Source organism: Strix aluco, chromosome 23 (assembly GCF_031877795.1).
Source record: "Strix aluco isolate bStrAlu1 chromosome 23, bStrAlu1.hap1, whole genome shotgun sequence".
Lineage (NCBI taxonomy): Eukaryota > Metazoa > Chordata > Aves > Strigiformes > Strigidae > Strix > Strix aluco.
This window is the reverse complement of record NC_133953.1, coordinates 7017811-7043320: the sequence shown is the minus strand read 5'-3', so window position 1 is coordinate 7043320 and position 25510 is coordinate 7017811. Positions and strand designations below refer to the sequence as shown.

General features: G+C 47.6%; 1 protein-coding gene across 2 annotated transcripts in view; it reads right to left on the bottom strand.

Moving 5' to 3' along the window:
• Window positions 1-24190, bottom strand: part of ETS1 (ETS proto-oncogene 1, transcription factor) — a 78234-nt gene extending 54044 nt beyond the window's left edge. The window contains exons 1-3 of one of the 2 annotated variants that reach the window (XM_074848699.1): window positions 24127-24190; window positions 17286-17368; window positions 15031-15172 (exon numbers count right to left, since the gene is read on the bottom strand). In XM_074848699.1, the coding sequence (XP_074704800.1) occupies window positions 15031-15172; window positions 17286-17357 (214 nt within the window). In that variant the 5' untranslated portion in view covers window positions 17358-17368; window positions 24127-24190. Of the gene's footprint in view, window positions 1-15030; window positions 15176-17285; window positions 17369-24126 lie in introns of both variants that reach the window. The other variant, XM_074848698.1, reaches the window with a different exon arrangement.
• Window positions 24191-25510: the final 1320 nt, after the last annotated feature.

Sequence of the window (25510 nt, the reverse complement as noted above, 5' to 3'; positions counted from 1 at the left end):
CACAATTACTCTGAGCACGCACAGACAATAGACATCAAACCTCACCTGGAGGACCTCTCATCTTTGGTCAAATCTCTTGGGCAGCCTCCTTCATCGCAGAAACAAAGGCAGCCAGCTCAGACTTAAGCAACACATCTCTGCTTGCGACTTCACCCTCGGCATTCACCAATCTCTGGCAACAGAGGTTACTGAACCGATTTCTGATGGTCCTTGAGATCCCCTTCCCTGGGACACCAGTGAGGGATTACGAAGGAGAGACAATGGGATCACAAAGGAGAGGCAATGGGATCATTGCTAATAAAGCAGATCTCCTGAACAGCTAGACTGTATTCACTAACATTTATCTGCTCTTTCAATCTTTCAAAAAGCCACCACCACCAAAAATACCCACTGCTTCAAGAAAAAACTTGAAGGAAACATTTCACTTTCCTGAAGATGCCAGGAGCCACACAAGCACCTCCCAAGGAAGGTGAGTCCAGCACCAACTTCTGGTATACAAATTCACAATCTAAGAAATGGCAACCACCAGAAAAACGCGCTTGCAGACAGCCAGTTGGAAGTGGTCAGTGCGGGGAAATATAACACTTGACTTCAATGATCCCCAGGTTAACGCTGTGGCCAGAGAAGAGGGGTTCAAGAGATGGAAGTTTAATTCCTGGTCAACATTTCCACATGATCTCTTACAAACCTTTGTGCCTCCATCCCCCTTTTTTAACGAAACAACACTTTGTCACTTCACAAGCGGCTGGAAGCATCAGTTTGGCAATCCTGAAGGAAAAGCTCAGGGACTGGGGACTGTGACAGGGTCTCGCCAGAGAGATTTGAGGGGAAAGCTCAGGAAAGAGAACTGGGATTCCTGTCCCTTGTTGTGCAGGACCCTGGGAGGCACAGACACTGATCCAACAGCCAAGATCCTTCCCGCCCAAACCACCGTCCCACCATGGCCATGAGATGACAGGTGCACACAGCCAGTCTGTGGAGATAATTCGGCGATGGGCACGATTATCCCATGTACACTGTGCCTGCAGCAAGGGAATTACAGGATGAGACCACACTAGCAATCAAAGCCCTAAAGCTGCCCTCCCCAGAGAGGTTCTGCTGGTGGAGACACCCCTTCAGCCTGCCGCATCGCTCCTGGGATGAAGGATTCGCCTGCGTACGTGTTTCAAAGAGGAAAAACCCTCACCCGGCGCTGGAAACCTCCTCGCTTGCAATTGTCTCTGCTTGGCAACCCTGCCCGATAGTGAATAAACGACAGAGAAATATTCCTCTCTACACGTGTTTGGGTTTTTCGGGGTGGTTTTTTTGGACGGCGATCCTGGCTCTGCAACAATACCCGTCTTGTTCGGCCCTGCGCTACAGAGCAGGCTTGAATAGATCTGTCTAAAATTATAAGCGGGCAGCCCCTGGGCTCTGAGAGATCACAGGCCACATGCTGGGGCTGAACAAAGACTCTGCTATTTCCTAACAATTAGCCCAGCTAAAAGGACATCTATCTCCTTCCATTAGAGCCACCACGTGCCTCCCAGTCAGTCCATTGTAAAGCTAATTAAATAACACGCCTCTCTCCCCATGAGGGTCTCCTGATTAGTTCGCCCAGGTCCTAAATCCTTGCTGGTGCAAATGGGGAAGAGACAGCTGGTCGGCAGGGGCCCGCGACTCCAGTGGAACTATGGTGGCCCATCTACAGCTATCATCATCATCGCCTGTTATTTCAGGTTTTTTAATTATCTTCAGAAAGCCGTTGAACAGAGATCTTGAGATACAAGGGGGTCCAGCACACCAACTGGTTTGCTTCCCTATCTGCTTCCCCACCGCCTGCAGCAAAAGTTGTGAAAACAGCTGACTTATTTATATTTTTTTTTGCTCTTTGCTGGTAGTTGGAGGAAAAAAAGCAGACGTAAATATTTTTTCTAAATATGTTCCGGGTTGATGCAAACCAGTTTGGGATTTTTTTCACACACTTCTCATTGGGCTAAAATAGCGAAAAGAAAGTAAAGACGGACAATGGTGTGTCATTCAACCTGAGCTAAAACTTTCTATTTTTGCACTTTTGAAATGGGAAGAAATTTCAAAATGGAAAAAAAAAAAAAAAGAAGTTAATTAAAAGTAATCTGTTTACAAACTCTCTTTTCACCCAGTTCACCTCTTCGAGGAGGTTTCTGTGGGAGGGGTAAGTCTCAGACGTGGATGAGCTGAAATGAATCTGCCTTTTTAGCTGAGAAACCCGGTTAGTGTTTTAGCATCACGAGTGAGATGAAACAAAATCTATCTCTGACACTTGGAGTTTCCTTCCAATCTGAAAATTAGTTCTGGCAAGTCAAGAATATTTATTTGGGTGATACACCAAACATCAGAGGGACTGTTTGCAATGTTTTTCAGGGAGACCAGGGGCCACCACAACCCATCATCTGTCCCTGGAGGAGGTCGACGCGGCTCTTCTGCAATGCCCAACCTGCACCTGCTCAAGCCAAATGCCGCGAGTGGCTTTTCTCTCTGTCAACCCATCCCGGTTCTTCGGGGTGAGCTACGTTTGTGTCACCACGAGTGTGCAGCCTCACACAACAGCCCGAAACTGCTAAATCGCTCCAGATGTTCAACACCTTTTCTCACACGCTCCCAAGACCCGGAAGAAATACACTCTCCTTCTGCCAAGTCTACAGTCAGCAATAGTTGCAAATATCCCCTTTAACCCCTTTAAATCATTATTTTCCACTCTTGGCTATTTAAATCATTATTTTCACACCAAGAGAGCATGGCTGGAAAACTGGGAAGGTGAGTCAACAGACTAATGAGCTGATTTCCTGTGGACCTTCGGCTCCAGGCTTGAAACAGCTGGACCTGCCGCTACAGACAGAGCTCCATCCGCCCAAGGAAAATAAAAAGATCCCGTTCCTCAGCTCTGGTGGTGGGGAGACAGTGGGAGGAAGGACATGGAGGAGGAGGCAGAGCTTGGTTTCGTTCTAATGGGAACAAAAGCTTACTCCTGTTTCCCAAACCCACGAGCCGCCCATGCTGCTCACGGCCATCCTGGGTAGCAGCTGCTGTTGGAGTCCGGGTGGGAAAATGTGTGAAGCTTTAGAAATGCATCAGGGCTTGCTAGGAAATATATTAGTGTGTGTGCGTATGCATGTCCGTAGGGTTTTATTGTAAAAGCACAAGGATCAACTCATTGCCCATTGTTATCGAAATCGTATTTACCTTATGCTCAGGAAATGCAAACATTTTACATCAAATAATCAAATTTTACAGGGCCATATCAACAGGGCCAGGTAAATCATCAGCAAAAGATGGTACATGATTCACTTGAAGGCCTAGAAGGGGCTAATACAAGAGTCAGGCCCGAAATACAGTCTGAATATAACCTCGGAGCATGCTACTCAGCCCTCTGGCTGCTCTCAAACCCCCACAGCCAGGTCTGACTGCTTCATTCATCGCAAACCTACCAAAAAAAAGGGTAAGAGCCAAGAAAAAGATGTCTTGTATTAACCGCCTGCCTCCCCTCACCCAGCTAGTGCCCTTGATCCCAAAGCTATGGGAATGGCTCCACAAGGCACTTGATTAATAAGAGCCCAGGGGGGAAAAATCGTTTATATAACCTCGTCTTCTCTAAACTTCCTAAGTGCTTTAGAAAGTGGCTGCCCTGGAAACCCAAACTGGAAACGAAAAATATTATCTCTTCCATTTATAAACATCTCCAGCGCTAATGAAGTGAGGAGCGGCAGCAACGGGGAGGGGAGCGTCGAGATGCACTTGGCAGGCGTGGGAGAGCCCCGATAAAACCATTTCGTTTCAGGTGGGTGTGGAGCGGAAAGTCCTCCCACCCCGCTCTGGTGCCACTGTAGCTGCTGGCTACAGCGCTGTGAGGCCCCCGGGGAGGGATTTCAGAAGATGGATGGTTATGGAAGTATCTGCTACGCTAAACACAGAGGCAGACCAACAGCCTTACTAGGTGCAAATGTGGGGGAAAGGAAGACAAGGCGACATGAATGAGGCAAGAGCAGATGGATGAAACCTTAAAAATCAGTTCCCTTAACTTGAAGCTGTAGCTTGGATGAAGCATCACGTCCTGATACTGGAAAGCAGGGAGGGAGAATCGGTACTTACTGTGCGCACATACTTTGTGGCACAAACTGCACAGGCCGGGCTCCTTGTGCGTGTCAACAGAGCATGTCTGTTTACACCAGTCTGGTCTAAATAAACATACAAGTGGTCCAGATTAAGCTCTTGGGTTCAACCACCCTCTGCCTTGCAGCCCCACAGACACACATCTGAATCAGAGAGCCAGGAGAAGTATTCTGCAGAATAGCCCAACCTATTTCTCCGTTTTCTTCCCATGTTGGCATTTCCCACAGAGGTTTGTTTTTGCATCAACACAGCCAGCACCAGAAAATGCTGAGTTTTGGCTGGAAATGTTTGGATTTCGTTTTGACAAAATATTGATGATTTCCGCAGAACAATCTGTCATTTTTGGCAGCGACAAGAAGAAAAGTAAAAAAAGACGTATTTCATCTAGATAGGGGACTGAGCTGACACCCAGCCCGGAACTCGGCACGAGTGGAAGGCAAAGCAGGCTACTGGGTTGCCTCGTTATCCTGTCATTTTGATTACTGTAAAGCAAGGGAAACTGCTACTACTTTCATGTAGTAGCTTTTTGCCTGGATAGAAACACAACCAAAGCTGCCAGACAAAGGAAGCATCTGGCCTCCTGGGGTTAGGCAGTAACTAGATGCAAAGCAGGGGAAGAGAAGGCCTGATCACCTCTGGAGACATTTCAGAGGAGATGTAGATACCCCAAGGTTGTGGCGTGGCGAAGAGCTTGTCCAGGGCAGGACTGAGATGCCAGCTTTATTTCCATCACTACCTTCCATAATTATTGCCTCCTGAGCCTGCAAAACTGGGTTGAAATCTCCCAAGCAGAGGCTCTTCTGTGAGATGCCTGGAATGGACCAAATTAGAAATTTTCCATGAACAGGCTCCCTTGGGGCACCTCCTCCTTTTTTCCTATTCTACCTCAATGCTGACATCAGTCTGGTGAAAACGAGTGTGTTTTGCTCCCCTTGAACTTAGGATGTGGAGAGTGAATCATGCAAACCAGGGAGAAAGGCATTTCTGACTCCTGAAAAATAGTTGCTGATATGTTAGGGAGAAGTAGTTTGGGCCAGTTCTTAGAAATCACATCTCCACTTTGGTGGAGCAGTTTCTTTTGCTCCATCCCATTTGTTCTACGGGAAGCACGAATATCTACAAGTGTTTTTGCCACCTCACGCGCCCCTGCTCGCACAGTGTATGCTGTGTCAGCGGCCTTGTAGCCCTTTCCAGGAAGGGAAGTTCTGTCATGAACTTTAGTATATTGGTTTTTGGTGTGTGCGCCCACCCTGTTCATCACTAAAATCAACGGCAGCGTTCCCCCTAAGTGAGTTGAAGCCAACCTTCTTTTCCCGCAGGCTCGCTGAGGGCTGCAAGCCGGCTTTGGGAGTGTAAAGGCTAGATCCTGACCTTGAATCCTAGCCTGTCCTTGCAGCATCACAGGGGAAGAAAAAACGCCAAAAAAGGAGCCTTGCTTCTAAAAGGAGATCAGAGGTCTCCAAAGGCAGCTCCCAAAGGATGGACCTGCGCTGCTCACGCTGGCTGAGAATCTCCTTTCATAAGCCTAACACTGAAAATAAGCCCGCATGCAAATTCCACCCTCCATCCCAAGCTTTTCCCACACCTCACTCGAGACATTTGGAGGCCGGCAAGCCGCCCGCTCTAAGTCTCCCATGGCTCTTCTGCAGAGAAACCATCTTCCCAACGTACACACACAACCTCATTAGCCCTGTCTGCTGCCAGAGAGGCAGCCTCCCTTCCCGGGAACCAGCTGCAGAGAGAGAAACCATATTTCATCTATTGTGAAACTGCCAACAATTGACCCACTGCAACTTTTTCAAAGCCTATTGATACAAAACCCCACAGGGGAAGGTCCATCCGGTGGGCTGTGTAAACTTCAGCACGTGTTCAGCAGCTTCAAGGTTCAGCCATGCTAGCAGCTCAGTGTTGCTTAAGATGTCTTTTTTTTTTTTTTGTAATATCAAGCATTTGTACAACACCATTCTCCAGGGACTTCCAGCCACTCGCCTGACCTCAATGAATTAGGCATCTCAATAAAATGTGCAATGAATTAATCATCTACATTTCCAATGTGAGAAACTGCTACGCAGTGGCTCACAGGCAGCCTTCTGAATGGTTTAGGCATCTCACTCCAATGGAAGTCAGTGGGGTTTCGATGCCTAAAAACTTTCTGTTAAGTGATGTAGCCAAAGTCTTCCAAATCCCAGCTATTAGACCCTGTAATCTCAGCCAGATCTCCTAAATCTGCTCTTCTCATCCCTGAGATGAGAAAAAAAGACCACGGATGCTGGGGAAGAGCCACCAGGACTGAGAGGTCAGGTGAATTAAACCCCCCCACAGTCTGGGAAGAGGGTGTTGTGTTATAGAGACCAGGCACTGCAGGGTCCTTTCAGTCAAACAGTTGACTGCTGCAAAGCAGGAATGAAGAGAGATGCTGGGAGAGCAGCAAGGGAGCACAGGCTGTATTTCCTCCCAGGAGATCCAGACAAGGTGAGAAACTTTATGTCCATAAAACAGGGTCTAGTAACCAAGGTGCAGAAAGTACACTACCTTTGAGAAAGCTCAGACCTGGGTCTGCTCTGAAAAGGAGGAATCATTTCTATCCACAAATGACAGCAGACGCAGCTCAAGCTTGTTTCTCTTCAAGTTTAGAAAGAGAGCAGAGGGATGCAACCCCTCACAGGGCTTTCAAGGAATATTTGTCCTAATCCTTTCCTTACTCTTGTGTGGCTCTAAGCATCATATTTCTCCTTCCTGCTCTTCTTCTATCCAGCCTACATATAAGCTCCTCGAGCTGATGGGGCACAGGACAGTCCAATCCCCCTGGAAGTGTCTCTGTGTTAGAAATTTAAATTTATATTTAAATATAAATTAAATATAAATTAAAATTTATATAAATTTTAATTTAATAATTAAAAAAAAAAAAGACAGGCCATCCTAATACAATTTACCCCCCTCCCCAAATGTCTGACAGCCTGGTTTCTCAGTCTGAAGTGATGCAAATAGCTCAGATAAGGTTCAGATAAAGTATCTGAGCTCTCAAGGGCTTATCTGAGCTGAACACTGACTCCAAAAATTCTGAAATTTGCCCTGTGGGGCTATCTCCATAGAGCTTGATTTCCATCTGAAGCCTCGACCTCCAGAGGCTGCAGCAACAGCTACTGTTCAAATGCATTCTTGAGATAGCAGGGTGGGACACGGCAGGTCTACAGCTCCCCTATCGTGGGCTATCTGGGGATTTGCCTTCTGGTGGGAATGTTGCAAGAGCTGGGCTGATGGCTTAAGGAACTGGTGACGGCACCTTTCACCGCCAGCACTTACACTCTAACAGATGAGGTAAAACCTTCTTCGGCGGTGCAAATGGAAAGATCACTTTCCCTTGGTGACAAAGTGCTCCATGCTGGCTTTTGCTTTCAGCCCTATTCCCCCTCAGTAATTGCTAGCAGAGGGAAGGCTTGTGGGAGAGCACTGGCTTAGGGTGTGGTGCAGTGAACTCCATCACAGACCCTGTCAGCATGGGCATCCTGCTAAGATTTGGGGTTTCCAAAGCAGCCCGGGTGCAACAAGGAGCTGGGTGCAAAGTCCACCCGGGCTTCTCTGAAAATCTCAGCCTGGCAGGATGTAAAGGGACTCAGCAATCGCAGTGAGGAGCTCTGATCAAACAGACCCAGGCTCACAGTACTGGCCAATCTCTAATATTCATTTACAGTGATAAACATTCATGTTTAGAGATCCGGCCTTTCTGAAACACAGCGGTCTCAAAATGTGTGAGACCTGGTAGCGAGCATCCATTTATAGTATACAACTCAGACTGTGAAAGGAGCCAGGGGAAGTCCAAGGCCAGGCTTCAAGAGGGTAAATTGAGATCTCTTTGTAAAGTTGGTACAAAGGGCCCATTAGCTCACTTACACCTGGACTAGAATTATTCTTTGTCCTGCAGGAGCATCAAGGGTCTCCCATCTTAGTGCCAGATCCCACACACTGGGTGCTCTACAAATACAGGAATAAAAGACAGCAGGAAGGATTCCTCCCCAAAGGGTTTGCATCCAAATAATCAGTAATCTAATCATTTATACACCTAATGCAAATCTAGCAAGGATATAAAAAAAGAGCTTTCTGAAAAAGGTTCAAAGCTCTGCAGAAATTACCCCCAAATCTCGCTGATTCAAGCAGAGAAAGATTTCCTCTCTGTAGAGGTTTGCAACCGTCAGGCAGAGTTCTCAGGCAAGAACAACTATGAAATTCTATAGGATGGATCATAAACCATAGAAAAAAAGGTTTTGTTTCCTACTAAAAAATTCCCAACGGCTCGTTCCCAAAGGGCCGGCATGCCAAAGGGCTGCTGCAGAGTGCTGGCTCCCCTTCCGCATCGGCACTTCGCCCTGGCTAAAAACCAGGGATTGGGGGAAAATGCGTGGGCAGGCTACGGGCTCTCCGCAGCTCCCCAGCGCTCAGCTGTGTTGGCAGCACCAGGGTTAACCGCGGCGGCGCCCTGTAATGCAATGATTTCTGGTTTATTTCAGCAGGGGAAGTGTGTCCCAGCCTGATTAGCCCAATGGTTTCCTCTTTTCCCATAACCTCCAGACCCCCATGGCCTAAGTGTTTACTTTCTGAAATAAAAAATCTGCTAGTGTTTTTCTTTTTTCGGGGCATGTGTATTTTGGGAGGATTCGGGGGGAGGAAAGTGGAGAGGGGGAGTTGAATGGGATGGGAGGCTTGCATACACCTCCCTTCTCTCTCCCACCCCTCACCCCCAGCTCCTTTCCAGCTGCAACCTCTGAGCTGAGACTTCTGGCTTCAATGTGAGAGAGAGAGAGAGAGAAAAAGGGAGAGAGAAATGTATTAATGAGAGAGTTCAGTCTCTTGCTTCAGCAGCTATAAACACAGCGAACATCTGGAGGGAGAGAGAGGTGCTTCATGCTGCCAGGAGCTGAAAGAAACAGGCTGTTTGCAGGGTCCCAGCCCCCCGCGCTCCCCATGTCCCCCTCTGCCTGCCCTGCTGGCATCACCCAGCCAGCCCTGTCCATCCGGAGAGAAAATAGAGGCTGGTCTCACTTAACACTGCCCTCCCGGCTCTGTGCCAGCGCAGCAAAGCTCACTGAGGTGCTGCTACAAGAAGGACTAGCCACGTGCAACCCAAACCCTCTAGAGAGGGTGCTCTGCTGCCCACTATCCCCAGAGGCAAGTGCTCATGGGTCTGGAGGCAAAGGAGTTTGGGAAAGCTCAAAAAAAAAAGTGGCTGTGCTTTGTGTGGTCTGTCTGAAGCAAGTGTTTGCTGGCGCAGGATAGCCTCCTCCTCTGGAAAAAGAAATGGGTACCTCCACCTCACTCCATACCTACAAGAGGGATCAATCCTACTCCAAGACCAACCCAAACCAAGATATCTTCTGCAGTCATCCTCGAGGCACCACAGAAGCCCTGAATAGCCTGTTGCTTAGTCCCTTTTCTCAACTTTACATCAAGTTATTCCTTCCCCATGGCATGCCAAAGCTGCCAGTGCTGCTGCTCATTTTTCCAACAGTCCTGGTGCAGTACACTAACTTGCGTCTTCCCTCTTGATGAGCTCCCATCCCCCTGTTACGCTGGTGGCCCTCAGCAAATCTGCAGGTATCACCCAAAAAACAAGCAACAACATTCCAGCTTTCACCCAACCTCATCCAGGGGACCAACGCCCTGTTCAGATTCCTCCCTGCGCGGCAGCTGATCCCCAGCTGACACCAATCTGCAGCTCAAGTGGGAAAAGAGCTCAGCACTCATTCTCTGGTGATGACCCAACGCGCAGGGAGCTCCCTTGGGTTTTGTCTTTGAGAGGCGAGACAGGGATTTTTCCAGAGTCAGGCAGGAAACAAATGGAAAAGCGAAAGCCTGGATTTTTGTCATTCTATTGCTCCAGTGTAGATAAACCTCTCCAAGTGCTGACTTGCAGCAGGTTACAGTGGGGATGCAGAGGGAGCGTAACTAGGTACGACATCGCCTGCACGTGTTTTCCTCACTGTGAAACAACAAGGATCCACACAAATCAGACACTGAGTCCAGCTTCCACTGACCTGAAGAGAAAACCAGTAACTGCTCAGCATTCTTCACAGGGCCCTTGCAAAACGGGAGCCTAAGACACTACAGGCAGCCCACAGCTCTGCAATTCATTCACAAGGCATAGAGGGACCTTTTCTCTCCACCGACAGATTGGAGTAAGTGCTCTTAAAGGAGAAAATTATGCTTGTCCTTCAACAAACCCAGAGCGCCCAAGTATAGTAGGTGTGACGTGCCTTTAACTGGAGCCAATGAAACACCCAAAGACTGCCCCAAAGAAAAAAGGCCGAAGAAAAACCCATTCCAACCGGGCTATAAACAGCGCCAGACCCCAAGGCTTGTGAGAGGCCTTGTCAGCCAGAGGATGACAACAGAGCCCAGCAGAAAGGGCTTATTCTTCCCCTGGGCCAGAGAGAACAGCCAGGGAGAGCTGCAGGTCTGGGGAATGACCAGCAGCAGGTTGGGCAGAGGCAGGGTTTTGTGCATGGGTTTTGTTGAGCCTTGAAATGAATTAGCATCCATCGCCTCAGCTCTCACTTGTCCCTCCCCATGGTGGCTCACCCCTTTTTTCTCCCCATTCTGTTTCCCTTCACCTTCCTCACGTCCTCCCTTGCCCACTCCTTGTTTATTAAGGAGGGAGAGGACAGAGTGGGCAGTCCAGGAGCGCTGCCTGAGAAGTCCTGCTAGGTCTCCAGCCACAAGCAGATGTGCGTGCCCTGCGAAAAGACGCCCATTCATCTCTGTGGAGAGCGTGCGGGGGAGGCAGCAGCGCAGGGGAGGGGGGAAGTGTTGGAGGAGGCTGAGAAAAGGAAGGAGGCCGCAGTTAAAAATAGGATAAAAGGACATGAAAAAAAATGCAGATTTTTTTTTTTTTTTTAAAAAGCTTCGCTTGGAAAATGTGCTGCAGCTGGAGAAGCCATCGGGCTGAGCCTGGTCAGCTTTCACCTTCCCCCCTCTTTCCTCCTCCCCAAGCCCCCTTCTTCCGAGCGTGGGCCTGGAAGACGTCCCAGAAATCGCTCACAGAAAGAGCTTTCCTCCGGGGATCTCCACCAGGGAAAGAGTAGGTCTCATGGCGAAGGAGGGGGCAACGTGGGGAAAAGCAGAGAGAGTTTGCCACGGATGCAGGTGGTCCCCGTGGACTCCTGCCTGCGGTCCAGGCTGAGCTGGGAGCTGGGCTTGAGGGAAGATCACAGCCAGAGTTAGCGGGGTGGGGGCAAAGGGAGGGCATCCTCCTTTTTCCTGTGTGGGTGTGGGGCAATGCGGCACACGGCAATGCATTGCTCCAGCTACAAGGGCTTTTCTTTCCTGCCAAACCCACCACAACACCACTATGGCCCAAGCTGCAGGGGCCCGATGTCTGTGAAGCACCAGGGGGTCGGGTGCAAGTTTGCTGCACTAGGGACATGCCACCCCCAAAGTTAATAAACCCAAAAATATTCCGGGCTGGAAGGTGGCACCAAGCTAATGTGGCCAGACAGCATCAGCCACAGACTGGGTAAGGCTGATCTCTGCGCCATGCTCTCCCACTGCACCAGCCTGAATCACACCGGGTGTTAGGGATGAGCCTAAGGTAATGCCTTTTATTTCTGACAGTGTGTCGGTGCAAGAAGCCTGACCAAAATCAGCATGGTTGCTTTCATTAGCCTGGGATGCAGAGTCAGAGTTGCAGCTCTAATTTTTCCTCTAGAAAAGACTTTAATTTCATTTCTTGCCTTGCAAAATCCCAAAGCCAATCCCATTTGCCTCAGTGAAAGTAAGATCACTCCCCCAAATGCCCCTGTAGTGTCCAAAAGGCTTGAGAGCACCTTCAGTTCAAACGTGCTAATTCAGCACAACAACAGTCGTAGAAACTTCTTCATCCCTCGCTTGCCATTAACAACAGTTTTATCTCCCGTATCACTAAGGAAAACAAACCCGTTCAGAGTGGAAGGGGTTGTCAAAGTGGCCTTGGCTCAAAAAGGCAGCACAGTCAGGACTATGTCCATGCTGAAATCAAATCTTTTCCTCCACTCCAGTTTTATGCCTGACCTCGTATCAGCCAAAAAATATTACCAGAGGGTAATATTAGGATACTATTACCTTATGAATTAAACATACGGTGCTAAGTGTGGCTTTCAGCACCCTTTCAGCAACCTTGCCGCTTTGGGCAGACACATGGCACCCTTAATTTTGGGCTACCAGATGGTTCAGCTAAGGTGCAGCGGCCTTTACGCTCCTATTCCCACCCGCCCAAGGAGCAGAACTACTTTTTAGAAACAGGCAGCAGCTTCTTTCTTGCTAGTTTTTTTCTACCACCTCTTGGATGTGCCCTTTGCTCGCTGTGGACCCAGTTTAGGTTGATTCGCCGGGCAGTCATAGCCCCAACATATGCACAGCAGATTGTGGTAGCAAGCTAACAAATAAAACTGACTATACCATTTCCAAATTTGTGCTTTTTAAACAAAAAACCAAAAAACGCCACCACTGCTTCTTGTCTGTATCAACAAGCTAAATCCACTTCAGGCTTTCCTTTATCCATATCACTGAATAATCTAATCGGACTTCAAGCACAATGTAAATAAACTCACTCAAGCTTCAAAGGCAAAATATCTTCTCTAAACGCAAGCAGCTCTAAAACTTTTAGAAATGTTGTGGGTTTCTATTGCGAGGGGATATATTCACACTTGCATTTTCCTTGTTGACTTGTTTCCTTCACCAACATCAAGACCATGAAAACCAAAATAGCCTCTAGTACACCAGAAGAATAGATGACAAATGGTTTTAATGCACACCCGAAACACAAAGGAGAAATGAAAGACCGTTCCTAGCAGTATATACAAATGAGAGTTTCCTCTCATTTAAAATTAGAAACTGCTCTAGACTGAAGAAACAGCAGTTTAAAAAAAAAAATAATCAGAGAAAGAGTACCTTGCATTGCAACAGGAAGAACTGAAAAGTAATTCTTAGGTATTGCAAGAGAATTAGAGACCTGTCCTACCCGTCCCAACGTACCGAAAGTTTGATCAAAACTTGTTGAAGACAGTCACAGCTTTTTTTTTTTTTTTTTTTGCTGGCTTCACTGAGGTTTGAACTAGGCTCCAGTCTCTGCAACAAGAAATTTCACAGACCCAGCATGGGGTAATGAAGATCTGGGTTGCAGATACGTTGGTCCCTGGAGAGAGCACTTTCACAGAAAAGGGGAGAGGGTAAGGAAAAAAACACAAAGAAAACTTTCCAGGCACAGATTTGCAAAATGTTTGAGTAAATCCAAATGCTGCAAGGGCAGATTTCATCAGAGCAGAGTTGACATCATGCTGAGAGAGGTCACCCACAGGAGTTGAGCAAATATCTGAAATAAGAATGGCTGGGAATAGGCAGCAGAGTTTTGCTCCAGCCACAGGCACAGCACTCTGCATCCATCTCCTGCTCACACACAAGTGCTCACCAAAGGAGAAAAAAAAAAAATAAAAATCTAAATGCCTGAATATTTGCCAAGGAGAGATTTCAAACATTTGACCGCAACAGTCACTGGTTCTGCTGAACTCTTCAGCTGCAAAAAGTCTCTAAACATCAGGGCTTTCCCCCTCCCAAGGGGCCAATGTGCATAACTAACGAGCCGGGAACAAGTCACAGAAGACCAGCACATGCCATGCAAAAGCTTACGTGGGATTTAAGTGCTTCATGATAGGCTTATGTGGGACTTAAGTGAAACATAAACTTCATATTGGCCCTTCGCAAAGGTCACATTCATGCAACTTGAGCTCTTTCACTTAGTTCCTGCAGTTGGCCTGTGCCACAGTGTACCTGAGCCCTCTTCTCTGCCACAGCACAACCAGGCTCTTTGCTGACGCCTCATCACCCGTCCCCCAGGCAGGAGGACTGCCCTCCCGCCTGACATCTGCGCTGCCAGTTGGTTATACAAGAAGCAGCCCAAACTGCAAGCTCAGCTTGAAGATTCACGGGTTGAACAACGTGAAGGGCAAGAATTAGTCACCAGCGATTTTGTAACGACTTTCAAATTATGAATGTGTTAGAGAAGGTGATTGTCCCGTCCGAGTCAGGGAATCGCTTTAGCTGTGCAGCACATTTCAACCACGCAACCCTGACAGCGCAGCGTGACCACACATCTCCAGTTGTGGTTACCTGAAGACCATGCCATCACCCTCCCAAGGAGCAAGGCAATGAGCTACAAGAGCAAGAGACCCAAAATTACCACCACAGTGGAATTAAAACTTGGGAGTCACCTGCTCCTTGCAACACTCCATGAAGGCCACTTTCCAAAGCCACTGGCAAGGACATCAGTCCTGCAAACACCATGAGAAATGCTGAAGATGCAGCAGGTTGGCGGGTCCATCTTGCCTATGTATCCTCCCAGAGACCCCCCATGTCTGTCAAGACCCCAGGGAGCAGTAACCAGGGCTGCAGTCCCTAAATGCAAGGGAGGTGCATACAGGACATCAAAATCACCACCAAAATCACCATCAAAAGCACCATCAAAAGAGGAGAGGGGTTCTCCAAATCGGGCACCTACACCATGGCAGGGAAGAAGGAAGCTCCCACCCTTCAGCATCGCTCTGACAGCAGGAGAATAGTTAAACAAAGCAGCTTTAAGGTTTTTATCTGCTTTCTGGCCCCATCCCCAGTGAGGGAGACCCTTGATGGCCAGCAAGGCAGGTGTGGCTACGGCTATGGCTGCATTAAGGGCAAAACACCCCAATAAAATAAGTTAGGACTGGAGCAGAAAGCAAATATAGGAGGAAGGAGACAAGTTGGACATGCTGGACAACAAAACAAGAGCATGGCAGGCCTTTAAGGCTCATCTTTTCACCTGAGCACACTGCCAAGCCCCACGGCACAGGAGGGAAAGCTGCCATGCTGGTTCATAAACCCACCCCCAAAATGGTGTCCTACCCGTGCTGTAGTGCTCCAGGCCAGTGGGCACTTCTTGTGTGGCAGGCTCATCCCAGAGCGGGCAGCATGTCCTCGGCTGGCAGCAGGCAGACTGAAAGCCACAGGTCACCCAGGGATCCTCGCAGGGGCCGGCGGCACCTTGCTTCTGGGAGCAGGAGAGGGAAAAGCATCAGGGGAGCGGCACCCCAAAATGGCTGCCCTGTGCAAGGTGGCAGTCCTCTTTCTCCCCCAAATCAGGCACAAAGCCCCAGGCTGGCAAGGTTTGCTCGGAAGAAACAGTGTCACCCAAATTCATCTGGCTGAGGGGCATCATGATGAGGACAAAAAGGCCCTTCTTTTAAAGAAATATGAGGAAAAAAAATGAAGGCCCGTAGTGAGGCTGTGCTCAGCAAGATGGCAGCGAGGAGGGGGCTCTCCTCAGGTCCGGCTGTGGTGATGACACCCTCCATGAGAGGGGACTCGTTTCAGCCCCGCCAGCTGGGTCTGTTATTTTTCAGCAGTGTGAGGCAGGAGGCCCCATTCCCCCCCAGAAATGTGGGGGGCCTGTGGGGGGGTGGAGAGGCCACAGCCCTGCCCAGGTCACAGCCCCAGCAGTATGGGGGAGCCCAGCCCCACACTGGCAGGAGCTGGAGCAAGCTGTCATATTTATGTTCATATTCCTCTTTATATTATTATTTGTGATTATTATGTTTATGTTTATAATTTTTGTTATTTGTATTTATATTGACATTAATTATATTTATGTATTTATGGACATATATGTGTGTGTATACATACATGTGTATATGCATATGTGGTATCCACACATGAAGTGTATACACACATGTATATATAAACATGTATTATTACATATATAATATACTGTATTATGATATGCTTACATATAATACATTATATATGTATATACATGTATTGATTATATGTGTGATATAGGCATGTGTACACCCATATGTATGTAATCCTAGGTTATAACTCATTACATATTACACGTTTGGTTTTATTGTATATAAAGTTATATTTATACTTTATAAAGAAAATGCATGTATTATATATACAAGCATATATAGATATATGGAAATAATCCCAGTATATAATTTTAATTTTATGTTATACATAGCTATTTTATACATATATATCTATAAATAAGTGTGTGTGTGTATATATAGCATGTATATATATAGTGTGCATATATATGTATCTACTTTATATATGTATTTACTATATATGTATGTATATCTCTATATAAAAGGATAACAACATACACGTATAAATATATTCAGGATGTTTTCATTTATTGTTGTTGCTATTATTGTTGTTATTATTATTATTATTTCCCTGCAGGGAAATAGTTCTGCTTCGTTTCCAATCAATATATTATTATTATTATTATTATTATTATTATTATTATTATTATTATTATTATTATTACTATTTCCCTGCAGGGAAATAGTTCTGCTTTATTTCCAATCAATATTTAAAAGCCAGATGCATGCTTGGAACCATTTAAAGGAAAAATATCGAGCTGTGTTAGAAATAATTCATGTGTCAGAGTGGTCTTTTCTTCCTAATTTGGTGAAAATTTTGCTTTCTAGCAAGTCCTCCTTGCAGCCTGATGTCTCAGCTCAGAGTTACAGTTTTCATCTGACCTTGTCTAGGATCTTTAACACTGGCCAGCATTTCTTTGGGCAAACATCTATTAATGTGATTTCTCTAAATAAGGGTCGAAGCACCATTAAATCTGTCCCAAAGCTGGTGGCAGCTGGCACGGGCATGCCCGGGCTTACACTCTAATATATATTACACAGAGCCACCCATCAGCTGCACAGACAGAAAGGAGCTGGCTTGGGAGAAGGAGCAGTAAAATTCTCCAAAAAACTCTGGCCAGACCAACCAAACCTCTTCCAAAGCCTGATCCGCTTTGTGCTGATCCCACTGCATTCATCCATGGCCGTGAAGGTCAGCACAGGGAGCGGAGGCACTGGGACAATGGTTACCCTAACAATCCTCCTCTGAACACAACCGCAGGAAATCCGATGCAGCGATCCTATTTCCAGTTGAGGTTTGCAAGCTCGAGAGGTTCAGATAAGCTCTGGGTAAACACTCAGCATTCGGACGCTGCTCTGAACTACGTGAAACCTTGGAACGATTTAGCAGTCAACACCATGTCGTGTCAGTGAATGGGCTGGCAAAGTCACAGCAACCAAAGAGAAAACCCACTGCTAGGGATAGAAAAATAACCCAAACTCCTTTCTTACCATCACTCCAGGGCGAGCCAAAGGATAAGGGGCTGTGTTGCCAATGGTTGTGTCCATATAGTAACTCATCATCTCCGAGGTGCCTGCAGAAATGGGGATGGACATTAGAAGTTCTGCTGCAGAAGGCATAAAAATTGATAGCGTCAGCTAAATCTGGGCTTTCTCACAGCCATATAAAGCTAGGAGCAGACTATCATCTTAATGAGTTTAAGCTGGAAAAGTTGAGAGGAAAAATATCTGTATTAATAGCAGATATTGTGACTAGACGTGTTGTATCAACAATGCAAACACACAGATCCGTTAGTGTAAACTGATGAGAGCCTGACAATGGTGAATGAATTATCACCTGGAAGCTGATGGAGCTACTCCGAGGGAAGATGAGATCATATTTCCTTTGCTGTAGAATTGGTGGGAAATTGTTGCCAATTTTTTTCTTTTGAGAAAAAACCCAAACCAAACAAAAAGCACCAGTTTGTTGAGATCAACACCTTTCCTGTAAAGATTTTGTCAAAAACAGACTGTTTCACAAAGAACAACACTGTTTCCAAGAGACATCTTCTGTTTTCCTGCATTAGCTTACGTTTCCCCCTGCTAAAGCTCTCCTTGTATATCCTTATATTCCTGAGGAATTTGCAGTGCACTAAATAACCGTCTCAGCCCACAGGAGCATGTCACAGTTTCACATGTCATTCCTAGCATGAGATGTACCCCTCTGAGCAAGTCCTTCTACCGGTGCTGTTCGTTACGTGTGATTTTTAATCATCGATCAGCCCATTTGTGTAGTTGAAGTGAAGGAGCTGCAGTCTGGCTCTGTTTTCAAATATGTAGATGTTTCTCCCCCTCTCCTTTAAATTCACAGTGGAAAATGCAGGGCCAATGTACTTTCTGTGCTTTGGGGAATATGACTGGAAGGTGCTGGGAGGAAAGAGTAAAGGGGGAGTAGGCTGGGCCCAGAAGGGCTCACTCAGGCAGGATATGACTGGGAGCCAAGGGGAATGGCTATTTTCATCACGCTGATACATGGCACAGCCTGCGAGACGGAAGAGCTGCCACTGCTTTAACCTCTCTGAGGACACAGCAGCTCTGGCTCCTCTGAAATACCTCCCTTTTGATTTCTGCAGGCCTCCTGTGCTACCAACTGCAACCGCTGCAGATGGAAACACTTGTCCGAGTTGTCTGCTAGACAGAGCCAGCGCAACCACTGTACCTTCAGCCTCCACTCCTGCACTGCACCCACCAACAGCTCCTGGAGGCACTGGGACTGGCTCCCAGTCTCCCCTCCACTTCTTTCCCTGCTCACGGGGCCGGTCAGCGGTTAGCAAACATCCAGGCAAAGGGCAGAGCCTGCTTCAGCTGGGCCTCACTCACCACTTCAGCAAACAGGGACTACAGACGGAGTCTCCCACCGCGCTCTGTGACTAATGGCCAAATGTGAAACACCTGCATGTGTATGTGTATTAAATTATTATCATCATTTCCTGCTTGTTATTACTAACTTTTGCTCTAACACCAGTATTTTTTTTTTTAAACTTCTCTTTTTAAGTCACAAAACTGAAAACTACCTACGGGGTGAAAGAACAACAAGCCTATTTCTCTTTGCACTTAGAGCAACCCAAAAACACATATATTGCAAGTTACTGTGGCTGAGAAGCCTTAACTAATCTCAGCATCTGTGCACACCCTACCAGCCTGCGCGAACCAGGCGTTAAAACACATTTGCTTACATCTCATTGCAGCTGGGTCAGCCTGCAGCTGGGTAAAACAAAGAAGGTGCGTGGAGGCCATTTCTGCAACTCAGCTAATGAAGGGCAAGGTGCTCAGTCCCAGTCCATCACGTTCCTGTCCCCTGATCCTAACCTTAAACAAGTGTAAACTGCCTCACGTAAACATGAACTGATCTTCCTCTTGCTCTGGAGTAAAGACTGACGCTGCCAAAATGTACCAAAGCAAGACAGACACTGCAAAATGGAGACAGAGAAATCTCCAGGCTGATTCACCTATTTTAATGTGTGTCTGAGAGTAAGGAGTTACAGCGTTAAAATAGCAGTTAAAACAGCAGTCCCCATGAGCAGCTCTTTTTCCTGCTTTGCAGCTTGTGCAATAGGTAGTTGGGGTTGGTTTGTTTTTTTTGTTCCTTTGATCAAGACACCTAAGTCACACCAGTTCTCGAGAACTGCTTTCATGCCTCACTGAACGTCGTTTGCATCTTCCTCAGGATGCCATCGCCAGCTGAACCTTCCAGCAAAATTACCACACGTTGATGCTCGAAGCAGCATGTGCTGTTGTCGCAGGAAAAGCACTAAACCCCTCCTGACACCCAGGACAAGGCTTCACGCAATAAAGAATATCAATAAGATTGCCAGAGCTTTAAAGCAGCACCAGCAACCCCCTCCCGAGCCCTGGACTGGAAAAGGGGAATTATCATCTCTAGACAGCAGCTCCAATAGATTTATAGCAAGAACAGTTTGCTTTTCAGTTTCTCTTCCTCTGCAAGCTGTGCTGTTAAAAAGCACAAGTGGGGGTGAGAAATACAGTGCAACCTCAGCAACCATTTGCACCCCCATCCCTGGCTGTTTAAGGCAAGTTCAGCTAAAACACAAGTTAAATTCAGTCCCCCAACCTGTTGGAGATTTTGTGGGTGACAACGGTTAAACAGAGACATGCAGGCTTTGGGCTGTGAAAAGGACCTGGAAGACAAGCCCTGCTTGAAAAAGGCGTGTGAGCAGATTCTGTGCACAAAATAATTGTGCTCTGGAAAAACAGGTATGCAAGGGCAGCAACGGGAGGAAAGATGACAGCAGAAAGAGCTCTGGAGTGCTTTGTCCAGGCTAATTTTAACAGAACTTCCACCACTTCCCATAGGAAACTACTTCACAGCCCAATACATCTCTCACTGTCAGCAAGTTTCCCTGATGTTTGAGTGATATTTTTCTTCTCTTTAGCTTCCTCTAATAAGAGCCTAAATAGTTCCTCTCCTCCCCTTGGACACCATTAGATAGCTTTAATGACCGCTCAGGAGCTTGCAGCTGAAATAAATTCAATGATAGCGCTCTTCGTGGCAGGTAACTTGGCCAATATTAAGGAAATCACTGCAGATTTACACCAAGATAATCAAGATCCACAGCTTGCTGAGAGCTGTTAATAAATAGAGGGGAATCAGAGCCATTTGGTAAAATCCTTAATGACTTAACAGCTTGACTTCAGTCTTATTGTTTGCTCTTATTATTCCTGTCTTATTGTGAAAACATGTGTGGGAGAAACAGCATTTATTTTGGGACTTGATCAAGTACCAGCCAAAGCTATTAGACTCTTGGGTCATTTCTAAACTAAATTAAAATTTTAATTTCATTTCAACATCCATCCCTCCCCTTTTACAAGATTTTTTTTTTAAATGAATTACCAAGCTAAATTTAAAAAGGGAAAAGCTGTTTGTCCTCATGATTAACACACACCCCCATTCAGAAATTAGGAAGAAATTAAAAATGTATGTTAAAAGAAAGCAAACTTTGTCTGTTGGATATGTGAAGACCCTTCACAATATTCCTATATAGTGGTTTAGTATTACACTGTTCAGGATGGGGAAAGGGAAGTGGAATGAGACCACGGTGACTTTCCTGTGGCAGAGTCAAGACCAGCAGCTCCCATCTCTGTCTCACAGCTCAGTGCTCTGTGCATGGGTCTCCCCTGTCTCTTGTAAAGTCCTGAGGCTCAGGTTGCTCCCCAATTTGTGAACTGTAGGACCACACTCAGCTTCTGCCCATCCCATATCCCTCAGTAAAGGTGTCGCTGTGGGGTGGCACAACTGGGGCAGCTGCAAAACAGCAACTTGGGTGCTTTTCCCCATCCCAATTAACCACCAAGATTCCCCTTCTGCGAGGTTAGATGGGAAGCCAGGAGGAGGGGGCCAGCATCAGCAACCCCATCAAAATATTTCTGACTTCAAGAACGTGAAGGAAGACTTTAAATACGAGAAGCAGCACCTTCAGCACGACCATCCTCTGTGGGCTGCTGCGCTGGAGCTCGCTGACCCAAAGCTCCTTAGTGATAGCCATTTTATTTTTGCATCAAGTAATAATTTATCATCTTTGAGTGGGTGGGGAAAATAGCTCATGGAAATTACATTCTTCCACAAGGCTTTAACCCTTGAAATCCTGGCACTTTCCAGGCCGCCTGCCAATTCAGTTCTCAGGGGAAAGAGTGTTTGTTGATCTGTTGGCATGTTAAAAACCTCATTCAATTCATCAAACCCTGGCACCAGCTTAAAATAAAAGAAGCATCCCTAATGCAGGGATATGAGCGATAGGAATGAGCGTGCTTGTCTTGCTGTCTGTCTACAAACCAGGCTTTTTAACAGATCGGCCACCTCCTGTCTCCGTTTCATATCAGGGGATCCCACATTCATTATGATTTTAAAACTTTGCAATGTTCTCACAGATAATACCTGATTTACTGAAGGGAAACCAGGCAGAGCAGTAAATAATGATGCTATGGTAAACAGCAATATAGCAATTGCCCTTCTGCACCCTCTGTAAATACTCCAAGAGATTAAATGACGTGGCTGAGGTCATAGGGAGAAAGTGAGGGTGAGAGGCCGAGTATCTGAGCCCCTGAGCCGCTATCTTAACCACACGGCGCTGATTGCAGTTGGATTAGCATTGCCGTAAGAAGGTTGTCCGCGCTGTTTCTGGGAACGGAGTGGCTAGCAGGGGCAGGGGGGCTGCCTGTCAGCACATCACTTTCTGCTTTAATGCTGTGCCCTTTCTTTTCTCAGTAGCTGTCAGATCTGAAGGAGATACGGTGGTACCTTAAGAGCCTTCCCATTTGGCTTGACAAACTCTAGCTGGGATGGATGACAGAGCTCGTGAGATATGCTGGGACAGTTAAGGTTTGGACCAGTCTCATAGACACATGCACCCACGAGCCCTTGCTCTCTGTGCTCCGTAGCAAACTGCTTTCTGCTTTAGACTTCTCCTTTACCCTGCTCATTCATCTATTACTCAGCTGCTATTTTATAATCAAGCTAAAACAGTGCCACCGTGAACAGCACCACCAGAGCTATAGCGAGCTGACAGCGCAGGTCATGGCAAGGAGAGGGGTTTAGGTGGGCTACTAAACCAGATAGGCTGTTGCCATTAAATCACACTGCTCTCTCTTGGATTGTAGCAGCTACTTGCAATTGCAGGAAGATGTGAAGGGGGTGGGGGGGCGGTAATTAGGTCATCTGTTATTTAACTCACGAATTTCCCTTTGTGAAATAATAGACTTAGAGCACAACATCACAGGCCAGATCCTCAGCTGGGGCAAAGCAAAAGGGGGAAAAAACCAGATGAGTTTCAGCAAAGCATCCCCTGCACCAGGGAAGGATCTGGCCCCACGAGGAGCATGTGTTCCCCATCTCAGAGAGCCCCATCTACCCTGTGGCAAAGGGGTCTCAGTCAGGGATCGACGACCCAGCTGTAAGTCTGCATTTTGCTCCAGACTCCGGGTATGACCCACAGCATGATGCTTAGGACCAGGCTGCCCGGATCTGATGATGCTTTGGAAATCCCACTAAGCACCTCTCTTCATTAAGTATCCAAACCGCTTTAGAAAGTTAGGTGTTACCTTTCATTTCTCTGTGCCTCGACTTGCCAGATGTATAAAGAGGATAACAGCATCGGGGTGTTTTCTGATTTGGAGGGGCATGTGGTACCCCAAATCTCAGCAGTGAAGCTGAGGACAAGGGACACACACACACACACACACACACACGCGCATCCCAGTACTGGGTGCACAAAACGCACTGGGTGAGTGGTGCCATTTCCTGCTGCCCAAGGCGAAAATGTCCGGGTAGCCCAAAAATCTGGCTTGCCAGAAAATTGTTTACACGACAGGCAGGGGAAGGCTTAAAAAAACCCAGCTGAATTAGAGGCAGCATGAATAGCCCGTAAGCAGGAAACTGCTCTGGACCCAGCCCACAGCCCCCAAAGGTGTCAGTTGACAGCACAGGATGGGAAGTTGATGGTAACTGTAATACCAAATGAGTGGCCACATGCAAAGCAATGATTTAGAGACTAATGGGAAGGGGGAAGGCCTGGGTGTGCTCCTTGGGGACTCACAATTCCCACTGGCTCTTTTTGGCTGGGTGAGGCATGCGGGATTGTGCCCTTCCCAAGGAATGGCAGCGGCACGGCAGCACATCCCTGCGCTGTCACACTCGGGGCCCCAATTCCTCCCAGAAGCAAACGCTGGCACCTGTGGCACTTTCTGCCCTTTGGGGGATGGCATTGCTATTAAAAGCATGTGGAGGTGCAGCAGCAAACCCCTTCCAAGCATCCCTCCAAAGACAGGAATCAGCCCCGGCCTGAGGGGGTCCACTCCTTGTCTGTCTGTCTGTCTGTCTGTCTGTGTGCAGGGCTGGAGGGAGCCAAGTGAGCATCCGACTCCAGGCACTTCGCTTCTCCCCCTGCCTCACAACAAAAACAAACAAACCCCCATCCAAACCAAAATGCAATGCAAAACATAAAAGGAACTGCAAATTTAATCCACTGTAATAATGCCAAGGCGCAGCCTTCTACCTAGACGAGGAAAATAATAATCTTTCCCTAAACATACATATAAAATTTATATACTCTATATAAAAAAAAAAAGGGATTTTTAGAGGGAAGCATCAGCTCAGACATTTATATAAGATCCTGCAGTACTGTTAGCAAACACATGAATCAGTTACTGGGTGAAACTGGAAATGGAGAGAGTAAAAGTAAATCACCGGCAAAACAAATCTTAGATGTCCTGAAAATGAACACAGGTACCTACAACCCACAGAAGAGCTTAAAGACACTCTCTCCCCACCGCCACTTACTACTTAGCTGAAAGACCAGGGGAAAAGCTTATGTCCTCCACGGCTTCCCACACTTGTCTCCGATCTCTTTCCAACTACCTGGTGCTATCCTCTGCGCTGGAGCTGGAGAGGATGGAAATACCATAGTGTTTGCAGCAGGGCCGCCTATTCAAAGGGAGGGGGAGTGGTCAGCCCCGCATCCAGGGCGGTGGGAAAGGCGAGATCCACGCCGCTCACGCTCCGGCGGCCACCGCCAGCCAGGAAAAAGCCACCTCTGGCAGATGTCATGCCGGTGGGGGAAAAAAAAAAAGTGTCGCTTGGAGGTTGGGTCATGGGGGGCAGCCCCCCTGGTGTGGGGCTGTGGTGGTGGCATTTGGGTCCACGCGTCCTGTGAAGCGATCGGAGGGCTTCAGTGTGCTTTGCAAGTGTTACTCCAGCCCCCCCAAAGTCCCTGTGAAGTGGAGCTTATTCTTGCACGGCGACTAAAAACATAGGCACGCAGAGCACGACCAGGGTGAGGTTTATCCAGCCTTGAGCCCCGAACCTCAGCCTGGCTGCTGCCTCTGCCTGGAGGTGCCTAATGGCAGAAACTGCTGTTTCCTCCTAAAAGGTCCCCTGGGCACCTCTGCCTTTCCTGCTCCCGTGCGTATCCCAGGGCACCGCTTTCTGCTGCCCACCTTACCCCAACCCTGGGAAGGATCCTGCCTGGTAGCGTACCCTAAAACCCCTTATCATGTGCCTCTGGTACCAGGCATGCCAAAAAAAAAAAAAAAAATAAAAATAGCCATTGTAGCTGCTGCTTGCTTTTAAAAGCATAAAGGCTGAAGCGATCCCCCCTTAGATAAAGCACCAGAGAGGGGAGATGCTCGGGCAGCACTAGGAGCCACTGGTTCAGCTCCCTCCTCTGATAGAGGTGGATGGTCCCAAGCTGCATCACCCCAAAGATTGTTTTTAGCGGAGATGCTAGAGGAGGCCGGGGGCTCTCCGGAGAGGAGAAGGCTGCTGGGACCAGAAGGGCAGGCGAGTGCTTTCCCGGCTGGGCAGGAAGAGGGAGTGAGGCAGAAACCCAGGTTGTGGTGGGTTCACTCCCAAAACCTCAGTGTAAATGACCCGCTCCGCCCTGGGAGAGCAGGACCTGGGGCTGCCCTCTCCTATCGCCTCTGCCTCCTGCTGCCCGGCCTGCCCGATCCTCGCAGCCTGGCCAGGGACCTCTGAAGCCCCAGCACTACCCGCAGGTCCTGGATGCAGGAGGACGTGCCCATCCTGCCTCTCCTGCTCTCACTCTCCAGGCAGCAAAGCTGCCTTTTCCTCCAGGAGAGGGCTCCAGGCTGAAAATCCTCTCCGGCTCCAGCACAGATCCCCAACACTTCGTCTTCGTGAGCAACCGTTCCGGCTGAGCCCCTGC